Source organism: Barbatula barbatula (assembly GCF_947034865.1).
Source record: "Barbatula barbatula genome assembly, chromosome: 4".
Lineage (NCBI taxonomy): Eukaryota > Metazoa > Chordata > Actinopteri > Cypriniformes > Nemacheilidae > Barbatula > Barbatula barbatula.
In genome coordinates, this window is record NC_136768.1 from 10,276,464 (window position 1) to 10,289,181 (window position 12,718).

The 12,718-nt window shown below is 37.6% G+C and overlaps 1 protein-coding gene across 1 annotated transcript in view; it reads left to right on the plus strand.

The window, feature by feature from the left end:
- Window positions 1–12,718, plus strand: part of sema3c (sema domain, immunoglobulin domain (Ig), short basic domain, secreted, (semaphorin) 3C) — a 44,881-nt gene that overhangs the window by 27,384 nt on the left and 4,779 nt on the right. Inside the window, exons 5-16 of the mRNA XM_079454908.1 lie at window positions 787–906; window positions 3,425–3,515; window positions 4,918–5,037; window positions 5,929–6,071; window positions 6,151–6,265; window positions 7,146–7,215; window positions 7,945–8,089; window positions 8,445–8,667; window positions 10,660–10,748; window positions 11,782–11,823; window positions 11,998–12,155; window positions 12,640–12,707. Coding sequence (XP_079311034.1) covers window positions 787–906; window positions 3,425–3,515; window positions 4,918–5,037; window positions 5,929–6,071; window positions 6,151–6,265; window positions 7,146–7,215; window positions 7,945–8,089; window positions 8,445–8,667; window positions 10,660–10,748; window positions 11,782–11,823; window positions 11,998–12,155; window positions 12,640–12,707 — 1,384 coding nt within the window. The remainder of the gene's footprint in view (window positions 1–786; window positions 907–3,424; window positions 3,516–4,917; window positions 5,038–5,928; window positions 6,072–6,150; window positions 6,266–7,145; window positions 7,216–7,944; window positions 8,090–8,444; window positions 8,668–10,659; window positions 10,749–11,781; window positions 11,824–11,997; window positions 12,156–12,639; window positions 12,708–12,718) is intronic.

Genomic DNA, 12,718 nt, shown 5'->3' on the forward strand with positions numbered 1-12,718 from the left:
CATTCCCGGCAGCGTTGCATGACCACACGTGACCCAAATCCATCTGCATCATTTGGGAAAAACTAAGCTTTTCTTTACCAGAGCTGTAAATATTATAAAGACATGTTTATAGTGCTCCCTCTTGTTAATTCTGCATGATCCGTACGTGAACCACGAACTGCGAAAGACTTGTGCAGAAGATCAAGGTAATGTACCATAAATCTAGCGGAAACAAGCCAGAGGAGGATAATGTTCATATTTGCCACAGGAAAATAAATATTAATGACAAAAATGTGAAAGAGAAAGCATAGAAGGGCGTGTGCTGTTGGAAATGTTGTTATATTTCTAAAGTTGCTCTTCAAGGACCCGTACGGGAGCGTATGTGCATGCTTGCTAACACAGAGCCCATGCAGCTGCTGTTTCGTGACAGTCCGCCAAATTTCTAACTGTTCCCCTGCCGTTTCTTTTCTTTCTTTACTCGTCCATCTCTTCTCCTCTTTCTTCGAAGGATCATGTCCAGCTGGTTTGGCGTTAACTAAGATTTGGATTCCTGGATTTCTAGATGGGCCTTGAATTCCTACCCTATATAAGCTCTCACTTCTGATCAGTATCATCAGTAATTTTATTGTAGATTTTAAGCTTTCCATGTAAGAATAAAATCTCCTTTTAATCAGACAAAATAATTACAGCATAAAGTTTTGGATTGACATGAGTGAAATAATAATTTTCATTTTTGCGCGAGCTTTCCCTTTAAAAATGTTTTTTATCCGTAATTGATAAATACGTCTGCAATGTCATTCTTTTCAGCACGGCTGTGGAAACTTCTTACGAGTAATCCAGCCCTATAACAGAACGCATCTGTTCATCTGCGGCAGTGGAGCCTACAGTCCCGTGTGTGTATATGTCAACCGTGGCAGACGTCCTGAGGTCAGTTTACACAAACTAATGAAAAGCAGCTAGAGCGTTTGATTTCGTCCAGTTTCACTTTCATTTGTCTGTGTTTGCTGCATACATCTAAAGTGGATTAAGATGGATTTGGAAATTGGACTTTGTTTAAAAGTACAATTGTAAAAAATCCGGCCCAGTGTTCTGGTAAATATGTGTATTATTGGGCTTCATTTAAAGATCATTTGAAGCCTTTTAAAGTGATGTGTTATTTTTTTGGAGGATCTATTGAGAGAATTGCAATATGATACATATAACTATGTCTTCAGAGGTGTATAAGGATCTTACCTTAGAATGAGCTATTTCTATCTACTTACAGCGCGGTCCCGTTAAATGGAATTTGCCATGTTGTTTCTACAGTAGCCCTAAACGGACAAACGGTGCTAAAGATCTCAAAACGTGACAAAAGAAGCAAAAACGTGACAAAATCTTAGTCCTGTGCAATCCACCGTAGTGCTTTGAAAGGGTGGGGTGGAATGAGCCATTGGTTAGAATTCGCAACCTCACCACTAGATGCTGCTAAGAGTTAAACGCTGGTTCTTTTACAAGTCTATGAAAAATATACAAACAAGTGAATGAGAGTAAAAAAGAGAAGAAAGGTGGAGATGGAGTTCGATTAGAAGATGCAACATGGCTGAAGTAGAACGGAGAAGGAAGACATGAGGAAGGCATGAAACGATTAGATAAGATGAGTAGCGACGAGAAAAGATTACAACAGGAGGTGAGAAGAGAAAAAAAAACAATGGCCAGAAGAAAAGAGTTGAGACATCTCTGCTTATTCTTGGAGTCTAGTATTTTTTTTCTTTTCTTCATTTGTTTGAAAGCAGTTACTCTGTTCCAACCAGTCTCATTTCTTTGGCTGCAAACCAGCAGTCATTTTATCAAGAAAATTCTGGAATAAGAATGACCTCTAACCTTTAAAGTGTGCAGTGTTACTTTGTGAAACCCAAACCAAAAGTCTATAAAGACAAGTATTTAAAATTTTAGAAAATCATCTATTCACCTTTAAGTTGTTCCAAATCTGTATGAATGTCTTTGTTCTGATGAACACACAGAGAAAGATATTTGGAAGAATGCTTGTAACCAAACAGACTGTGCCCCCATTGACTATCATAGTAGGAAAATATACAATGGCCGTCAAAAGTGCCCCAGACAGTTAGCTGTCCTAAATTGTTATACAACTGATGCATTTGTTGCATCAAAGAGTGCAGAACAGTACTCTACTCTCAGCCAGTCTTGTCTCATTGTTCCAAGGTTCCAAGAGCGGAGCGGGCAGGGCGCAATCCATTCCTAGACCTGACAAATGCTGGACGAAGGAAGTGACGTCCCTACAAAACTTCAGCCACTATTAGATTATTAATGATAATTTTAAATCTAATTTTTATTTTTATTTTCGCCTTGTTGTGCAAGCACTGTTGAGCTTGTGCAGAGGCTGCAGTTTTTGCCAGAGGGGAACTGGAATCCCCTGGTTAGGCCTGGTTTCCCTCCGAGGTTTTTTTTCTCCTCCAATGGAGTTTTGGGTTCCTCGCCACCGTTTGCATACTGTTTTGCACTGTTTTGCCTGGCCGGGGGGGCTGCTAGAATTTGGTTGTCTTATTTAATTAACACTGCATATAGGAATTTATTGTGTGTCTGATATTTGATCTGTGTTTTGAATTCCATAACCTTTTATGTTTTACTTATAGTCATTTTTTTCTTGTACAGCTGCTTTGTAACAATGAAAATTGTAAAAAGCGCTATATAAATAAAGCTGACTTGACTTGACTTGACTTGTTTCAAAATATCTTCTTTTGTGTTCAACAGAACAAAAAAAGTATAAAGTAATTATTCCATTCTAAGGTAGTCAATGGGGGGCACAATCTGTCTGGTTATAAGCATTCTTCCAAATATCTTTCCCTGTGTTCATTATAACAAAGAAGTGTTAACAGATTTGGATCAACAGAATTTTCATTATTGGATATCACTTTAAAGTATCACTTTAACAACAGTAAACTATATCCTTGCCAACTCCCCGATGGCACTTTACATCTCTGTTTTCCCTTAATACTTGGGACACCAAAGAGGGAGGACACGGTAACATTGGCAGTCGCCACGGAAACCTGGAACCCTCAGGTCAAGTCTGCTCAACCAATCAGAAGAAAGGCAGCTCTCCAAAACCACTGCTAGGAAATTTCTTGTACTCGGAAATCTCTTCATGTAGAGATCTTTGGCTGAGACGTCGGCCAAGATAAAAAATGAGAATAGATTCTGAAGTAGGATCAAATGATAGCAAGAAGAAATGTTGGGGCGGTTTAAACATTATAGACAGGCATAACCAAACTAGACAATCAGGATCCGGTCAACATTTCTGTCCATAAACAGTAGGGAAGTAACGATTCTATGTGAGCGGGTTGAAAAATCGATTATAAGATGTGACGATTCAAGCCGGTTGAGATGTTATTTGAATCGCAATACATGTTGATAAAACAATACTAGCCCATGTTTTCATCTTCATATGCAGGAGCAAGTATTTCACATCTCTTCACGAGCCGAATCAGGCAAAGGAAGGTGTTCGTTCAACCCACAAGTCAACACTGTTTCAGTCATGCTCGGTAAGTGACATCTTTTACGTCTTTATCTCACATGCTTCCCTGTTCACACCATGACGCACATGCTTTCTGTGACCTCTTTATCAAAGACCCCATAGTGTCACCAAACACCCACAAAGTGTTCATCTTCCTCTCTGATGTGACCGCGTTGGGTCATACAATGTCACCCTCGTATTGCTTTGATCTGTAATTGGTTAGTAGGTGTTGAGTTGCACACATCTATGCTCTCACGCACCTATTTGCTATTAGAAAGCAGTAGAACAAACTGGAAACACATTTGTAGTACACATACAGGAATATTTATTCATGCCTCATTAAATTCCATTGTATGGACGCAAAACTACGAACACATTTCTGAAAATATCTTCTTTGGTGTGCCTCAGAAGAAAGAGGTTTTAAATAATAAATCATGGATTTTTTTGTGGTGGTGAACGATCCCTTTAAGTAGTTAGGGAAATTGTTCAGAACAGTTTAGACAACATCAAAGGAAGCCCTAGACGTGACAGAGTACAGCCTTCGCTGTTGCCGTCTGTCCTCAAATTTCCACCACACTCTTGGCCGAGAGCTGCACACGTCAGCCACAGGCCCCTGCAACACAGAGTGATGAAGTGACGGAGTTGTGCATTGATGAAAGGAAGAAGAGATTTCAGGAATGGAGACAAAGGATTAGTGAAGAAAGAACAACCTAAGGAAGTATGCAGCCGCTATACTGAGCAACAGTCTGGGACCAGATACCCCAGAAAATCAATAAGTGAGGGATAATAGCGTTATAAAAGGGTTTTAATGGCAAGAACCATCCGATGCGAATCGAAGGGTGGTTGCCTCCGCGAAGTGCATTAAAATCTTTTAACGCACGGCTAGCTGTGGATTATCCAGTTTATACCGTGGTCATTTGCCAAGTTAACAGCCATATTCTTACACCGTGTCTACACCGGCAGCGACCCGCGCCGCACAAGTGTGGTCTAAATTTGAAATGATAATGGGTTCTAATGATTCTATTGTCTTTTGTCGCGCCACGTCCGGTGTAGATAAGATATCACTAATTTGTCATTAAATTAAACATATTTACATACGTTTTTATAACTATACATGTAACAATGTAATAGATTAAATATATTACATGTAATTGAAAAGTAATTTTATGTAAAGATCACTGTATAATATGTTACACTCTAATCAAAGGTGCTTCAAAAGGTTATTTGATGTCATAGAAGAACCTTTTGGTTCCATAAAGAACCTTTAACGTCTGAAGAACCTTTCTGTTAAAAAAGAGACGGTTCTTTAAAGAACCTTTGACTGAATGATTCTTTGTGGAACCAAAAATTGTTCTTCTATGGCATCTCTGTATTTTTAAGAGTGTATGCATACAAGGATGACTTGATTTCTCTTTTTGTCTGTGTCTCAGATCAGGAATTGTTCTCTGGAATGTACATTGACTTCATGGGGACTGATGCGGCCATCTTTAGAAGCCTGACCACCAGGAATGCAGTGAGGACCGACCAACATAACTCCAAGTGGCTGAGTGGTACAGATCATGCCTGCTATGTTTTACATCATAATCATTATGTAGTTTGATGTTTGACTACAGTACATCAAGCATCACAAATTAGATCTCTTCTTCTAGACAGCAGTGAGATGTAATAGAAATCACACCGAGATCTTTTCTCAACATCTTACCTCTCAACTTTTCCCCACGAGAAAACGAAACGGTATTCTCAGTAAAAAAAAGTGTCGCCTTCAAAGTGTCAGAGAAGAACACAATAACATTCTTGGCCAAGAATTCAACCTTTGCGTCAGACATCTGCTATATACAGCACACTTGTGTTTTTTTATATTCCTGAGCTGATGCTGTCAACGTTAATTTTATAGCTTTATACACCTACACTCAACAATTGACTGTGTGTATTTTTATTCCCAGGAAAGACAAAATTGATAAAAAGTATGTTTTAGTATAAAATGGGTATAAAATAGCAATCCTGAGGGAAAGCTCCATCAGGAAATTGTATATAACATCAGTACACTTTAACCACACATAACTTTTTATTTTTTAAACATTAAATTAAATGTTCGCTTTCCATGTCATTTCAGTAAAATAATACACAAACCACAAGTCAAGGCTGTTTTTATCCACGTCAAAAGGAACTGTTTGAGGTCAGAACAGATCCTGGATCCTGTTACAATGAAAAACGAAAATATATATACATGCATAATGTTTTAACAGGGGTCGTATTATCCTCTGTGTGATGTTATCTAAACATGCACAATCTATTTGTTCTAAATGTGTGAAATAAATAGAAGCTATATCATATTTCACACAAACTGCAAGCAAAACAAAGATGAGATCATCTTCATCTCTTTTGTGGTTCACACAGTAAAATGATTGTTTTAATATGAATGTTTCTTCTGTTTTGACTAGAGCCGCTGTTTATTGATGCCCACTTGATTCCTGACGGCTTGGACCCGAACGACGCCAAGCTTTACTTCTTCCTGCGTGAGAGACTGACTGACAGCAGTGGAAACACTAAAAACATCCACACCATGGTGGCTCGGGTGTGTCCTGTAAGTGTCTGTGAATCCAACACACCTCTATGGTTGTGATTTGTAAAGAATGCATTTTAAGTCACAATCATCTGTTAAGAATGATATGGGTGGACAACGCAGTCTGGTAAACAAGTGGACCACATTCTTGAAGGCTCGCATGGTGTGTTCAGTTCTGGAAGAGGATGGTACCGAGACCCATTTTGATGAGCTTGGTGAGACTACGCACACACGCGTGCACACACACGTTCTGCTTATTATCAAATTCAACATTCTAGTTAAGAGTAGATAATGCAGTTAGTCTTGGTTAAAAAAAACTCTATTTTTAACTCTTTTAGCTATATTTTGCTGTAAAACAATTAATAAAGCCATAAAATAATAACGTTAATTTAACCATTTTTGCAGACTGCAAATTTGTGCATATTTAATTGGATGATGCCAAATAGTTTATACACCAAACATTTTTTTATTTAAACACTTCAAATTAAAAACACATTATAATTTTATTTTAATCATTTTGTCCCTTGGCGAGTTGCATTTTAAACATTAAATAAAATTTTCGCACATTATTTTATTACATTTTTTAATTTATTACATTTTATTTTATAATTTTGGCCATTGGTGAGTTGCATTTTAAACATTAAATACAAATTTCTCACATTATTTCCATTTTTATTATTTTTATTATTTTGGCTATTGGTGAGTTGCATTTAAAACATAAAAAACTTTTTTCGCACATTATTATTTGATTTGATCATGTTGTCCATTGGTGAGATGCATATTAAACATCAAAAACAATTTTCGCACATTATTATTTCGTTTCAATTCATTTCATATGGACTATTCTGTGACTTTCCATTAAAAAATGTGGCTTTTGAAACTACTAAAAGTCCACACATCCACAGGTCATACGTAACTCTTCTCACCTCATTAAAATCCTGTAACGATCATAAAACACTCAACACAGTTGATCTTCACATGAGAGGTTATGCCCGCGATAGATTTACACTCTTTCACCTGTTGTATTACTGTTAGAACACATGTGTAATGAAAAATATTCAGTCACTGAGTGAGTGGGTGTTTCTTTCCTTCCAGAGAATGTGTTTCTTTTGGAGACGGACCACCCAAAAGGCCTACTCGTCTTTGGAGTCTTCACCTCCACAAGGTAAGGCCAACAGCAATATTGGAACTTGCATCAGGTTGGGGAGGTGATGCTGGGATTTTAGCGAACATGTGACCAAACCCGAGGGTGCTGGGGGATGGGAAAGTTGGTTGAGGAGGTCATCCAGTGACGTTCTTCTGTGATGATTTTCTTTTCCTAGAACAGGTTGAGACATGATTCAGATAACTGTATAAACTCAACAGGAGACACGTGATAACTTGAAACTTTTTTTATGTAAAAGAAGCAGAGTATTTAAGTTTTTATTTGCGCGCAGTTGGAACATTTACTCCAAAAAAAAAACAATAATGAGATATTACTTCAATGTATTTGTTGTGTTTTGGCTTCTGTCGTGGCTTCTGATGTATGTTTGGTTGTGTTGAGGCGTGGTTAAACAGGGTTCGGTCAAGGTTTCCAAACAGTGGTTGCATTTTTCAAACACACTTCCTCTCAACCCCATGATCTTCCCTGTGCTGCTGAACCTAGTTGGACCTGTGTGGTTTTCTAATGGGTTTGGGTTTGGCTAAGCCAAACAGTGTTCGTTTCTTTGCCTGTGCTTCTCTGTTATTCCTCACTATCCTTTTGTGAGGGATTGTCTCCTCGAAATATGCACTTTACAGGCCAAACCATGCATGTAACCAAAATAAGAGAAACACCTTTTCCCTGTGGCTTGAGTCTCGTGGATTAGCCTTCCAAGATAAATTAAGTTTGTGTTTTGTGTATCTTTCTATCCAGTTCTGTATTTCGAGGCTCGGCTGTTTGTGTGTACAACATGGCCGACATCCTGACGGTTTTCAATGGACCGTTTGCGCACAGAGAAGGGCCCAACTTCCAATGGGTGGCTTTCCAAGGCCGGATCCCGTACCCACGTCCGGGAACTGTGAGTCACAACTAAATGTCTTGCTTAAGCCTCGGCACAGTCACTCTGGCGTTCTGTTTACATTATTGCAAACTTTGGAAAGTATTAAAACAAAATGACATTCAACACTCTGTTACCTTTGATCACAGTTCTCATATTGTAGTGAGAAATATTTATAATTGAACAATTCAACAACAATGCTCACCAACAGTCCCCAAATACTGTATCTGATGGGTTTCATATGTTAGCCATAAACCAAGTGAATGCGGTTTGAATATCTGTGGTTTTGGAGTGATGAAAGATGAACAGGATTTATTGAATTAGACCGATTTTAACCTTTGGCATCATCTAATGTCTCCTGTCCTCTTCCTGTCAGTGTCCCGGTGGCGCGTTCACGCCTCACGTCCAGAGTACCAAAGACTTTCCAGATGATGTTGTGACATTCGTGAGGAATCATCCGGTCATGTTTAACCCCATTTACCCGGTCGGCAGGAAGCCCTTGGTGGTGCGGACGCATGCCGACTACAAGTACACCTCCATAGCTGTGGACCAGGTCACGGCTGCGGATGGACACTACCAGGTCCTCTTTCTGGGCACAGGTAAAGTCACAACAACAAACTTAGTGGTTTATTTAAAGAGTTACTCACTCAAAGATGCAGACAGAGTTAAAATTATCCCACAATCCATTTCAAGAGCTACTTTATGATATCTATGTTTAGTAAGAACTGGCACACTTAACTTTGGCTGCTTGTTGTCGACCTCGTCTATGAATTGAAAAGCCTTTTCTATTTCAAACTTAGAGCAGCAGATGGAAAACACGGGCTTGTGGGATTAGCGCAACATTCTGTTCTGGCTTTGTATTGTTTAGCTAATCGCTTTCATTTTTTGCCCAGACTTGCCCTTTAATGTTGTTTATTTATTATGGGGTGTTATTATTGATGTCCTGCTGAATGTTGTCATTTACTCATTCATTTCAAACCCATACCTTTTATAGACGTATCATCGGACGTGCATGCCTGGCCCGACCTGTGCTAGTGGCTAGTAAAATAACAATTGATATTATATTTAGTTTATATTCATATTTATTCATATGAATAGTTTATTGTATATCAATTGTATTGAATTAGCTGTTATCATTTTACTTTTTGTCTCTCAATCCCCATTGATACATACATTTTACATTACAAAACAGAATATATAATAAAATAATATAATGATAACTACTATTATACACCATAAACTTAACTAGTATTTAATACAGTTATATAAAATCTTTTTTATTATAGTTGTTCAGTTTTATTGTAGTTTTGAAAATATTAGTAATTAGCTTTTAATATTTCATAATTTTAGTTTCAAGTTAAGTTTAGTTGAGTATTCAGCATTTTTTAAATATATATTTTTGCATTTGTTGGTTTATTTGGATGTTACTATATTCATTAAATGTATTATTATTACAGTTTTAGGCTTAGTTTAGGTTTCATACATTTTTAGGTACTCCACTGCACTTTTTGTGAACTGAAACTTATTTTAGTTTATCGCTGTTTTCTTTTCTTCTTTTACATTTGTTTCGTTTTTCATCAAATATTTAGTCTGACTTTTTTTCACTTTCAACTAACAGGAATGTTTAGTAGTTTTAGTCAACTATAATAACTTTGCCATATACTGTTCAAAAAATAAAAAAGGAGAATATGCCGTTTTGTTTCATACACAACTATTGAACTATTTATGTGACATTGTAAAAATACCCAATCACACACAGAGACTGAATCCCGTCATCCTTTCTGTGGTTTCTTGAAATATGTCCCACTAGGGGGCAGTGTCTTTACCAAAATAGCTTTGGGAAACCAAGTCCTTTCATCCAATCCAATCAACACTATAGCTGTTTCCAAATATCTATTCACCATGATTCAGCTAACCAGAGGACATTAACAGTCCTTCTGTGTCACTGAACCGAGATATAAGACATTTGAATGAATAAAGAGAGCAAGCTTGTTTATCCGAGCTGAATCACGACAGCAGACAGGCTCTGCGGTTACTAGGGAACAAGAATATGGACATTTGGAGGTTTTTCTGGGGGAAATCAAAATCACAGCTGTTTGTATTTGCCTATCAAAATTCCTGATAAAAAGCCAAGAACGCAGTGCGGAGCGCGCCTGTCTGCTCCTTGGCATCGTTCCTTTCAGCTTTGTAGGGAATTTCAAATGGGAGTTTGTGCAGGATTCTCTGTCCTCGTTTCTCTGTCCATGGCAATGCCTTGATATTGACCCTGCTTGATGACCACTGGACATTTTTTTGGAGATTGGCAGGGATAATGTGCAATGTGCTACTGATTTATAATTAAAAAATTTTTTTTTGCATTTTTTTATTATATAATAGTAATTCATATTCAAAACTAGCGTTTTTAAAGGGATAGTACACCCAAAAATGAAAATCTTATTTTTTATTTTATATCTGTCTCACTCTACTCAATCAAAACACAATGGAGTTCATATCCAGTTCATACCCAGACGTTGAACTTTCTCTAAGATTGTTTTGGTGTTCCGGTCTGTGATCAGATCCCCCCTCCTGATGTTCTGATATTCTCCTCACAGATAAAGGCACAGTGCAGAAGTTGGTGGTTCTGCCGTCAAACAGCTCTCTGGATGAGGATCTGATCCTGGAGGAGCTGGAAGTGTTTAAGGTCTGACTTCTCGCCCCACATCAAAGTCTCTAGAGTGCAGACCGTATGAGGAGAGCTGGCAGTGCCACAAAGAGTTAGTTTAAAAGAGAGGGCGATTTTAATTGGAAACAAAGGCTGGGTGTGAGATTTGGAATAGGATGTGATGTGAGGTTTCTTATGGTATGCTGTAAACGTTGGCAATATTTGAAAAAGGTTTGGATGTCATGAATCAATTCACTGATCGTGAAAGGCCATAGGCCGCACTGTGAGATGTTTCATCTGGCAGCCTACATGCTCGTGCACATGCTCACAAAAAACCAACAGTTCCCAATTACCCCAAAATGTGGTTTTGTGTGAAAATTAAGTTTATGTTTGGGAAACCCATAACTATCAAAAGAACAATCTTAGAAAATTTTTATTTAAAACACTCTTACGAATGTAGTATATAAATGTTGTTTTTATTTTTTGCTTATTTAAGGTCTGCCAGAAAGTATAGTAGCAACAGCATGAATACTGTAAAGTACAAATAATATTGATACATATACACATATACATATCACATAAATCCATACATTATTTCACATTAAGAAAAAGAAAACACCAGGTAAGCATAGTTATACACAAATAATTAATCAATGTGTGTGTGTGGTGTGTGTATTTATATGTATATACTGTATAAATTCATACACACATAGATACATAGGTATAACAAATATTTACATTGTGTATATTTAAATAATAAATGAATTACATTTGGCATAAATATAAACATTTCTCATCTAAATATATATGCCACACACATACAGTATATTAAATAAACACACACAGTTATTTTGGAATCAATTCACTGCGTTTTGAGACCAAAACTGTAAATTATCAAATTATTTTAATACAGGAATTTAAAAGAAGTGTTTTCCTGTCATTCTATGAATGAGATATTCACACTATGTTTTACACTTTATATTACATTTTTTATAAATTCATTTAGTGTACCATATAAAACATGAGTTTCATGTCATTAACGTTATTAACGTTATTAATTATTAATTTTCAGAAGCAGTCTCCCATCACCAACCTAAGAATCTCTTCTAAAAAGGTAACTAAACTTAGTATCTCCTTTATCCAGATGCGGTTTGTGGCTTCCATCCACATATAGCATGTGAGGGCGGCAGCAGATTGTTGCGGGGGAAATGTTGTAGCTTTAATAATGTGTTATTATCATGTCACTAGTGCTCTGGGTTACTTGAACATCTTTTTGTTTATGTTTCAGCAACAGCTTTACGTTAGCTCTGAGCACGGGGTATCCCAGGTGTCTTTGCACCGCTGTAATGCATACGGCTCTGCCTGTGCTGACTGCTGTTTAGCACGGGACCCGTACTGCGCTTGGGACGGACTCAGCTGTACCCGATTCTACCTCACTGGCAAGAGGTATACACACTACACACGTAGAGAAATGAACATCAGCACCTATAATGTCATTTTAATTCTTTATTTTTGTTTTGGGCTCGCGGACCACACATACAGTCTGTCGATCAAACAGAAAAGGATCGTGTATATTCATGGGTGTTTATATTATACAGCCTTCAGTGAATTGTTTCAAAACGGGACATATTAAAAACGAATCGGATACTCTGGACAAACCTTTTCTCTTGCTGACGGACGTGTGGAGTAAGGAAAATATTGTTTAAAAGCACTCCGTCTATGACAGACATCTCAGTTAACTACACTGGGTACAGGGACGACAGCTAGTTAGTTTTGAGAAGTGAAGATAAAATTGGACAGGCTGTATGTTTTCAAAATGTGCAAACATTCAGACACGGATGTCGATTAAAAGTGAGAGAATGGGAATGTAGGGAGAAAGAATGTATATAGGAACATATGCCGGATTAATCCTGTGTAAATGTTATTTCAGGAGAAGCAGAAGGCAGGACATTATGCACGGAAATCCACTGACGCAGTGCAGAGGCTTTAATCTGAAAGGTAAAGCGCTA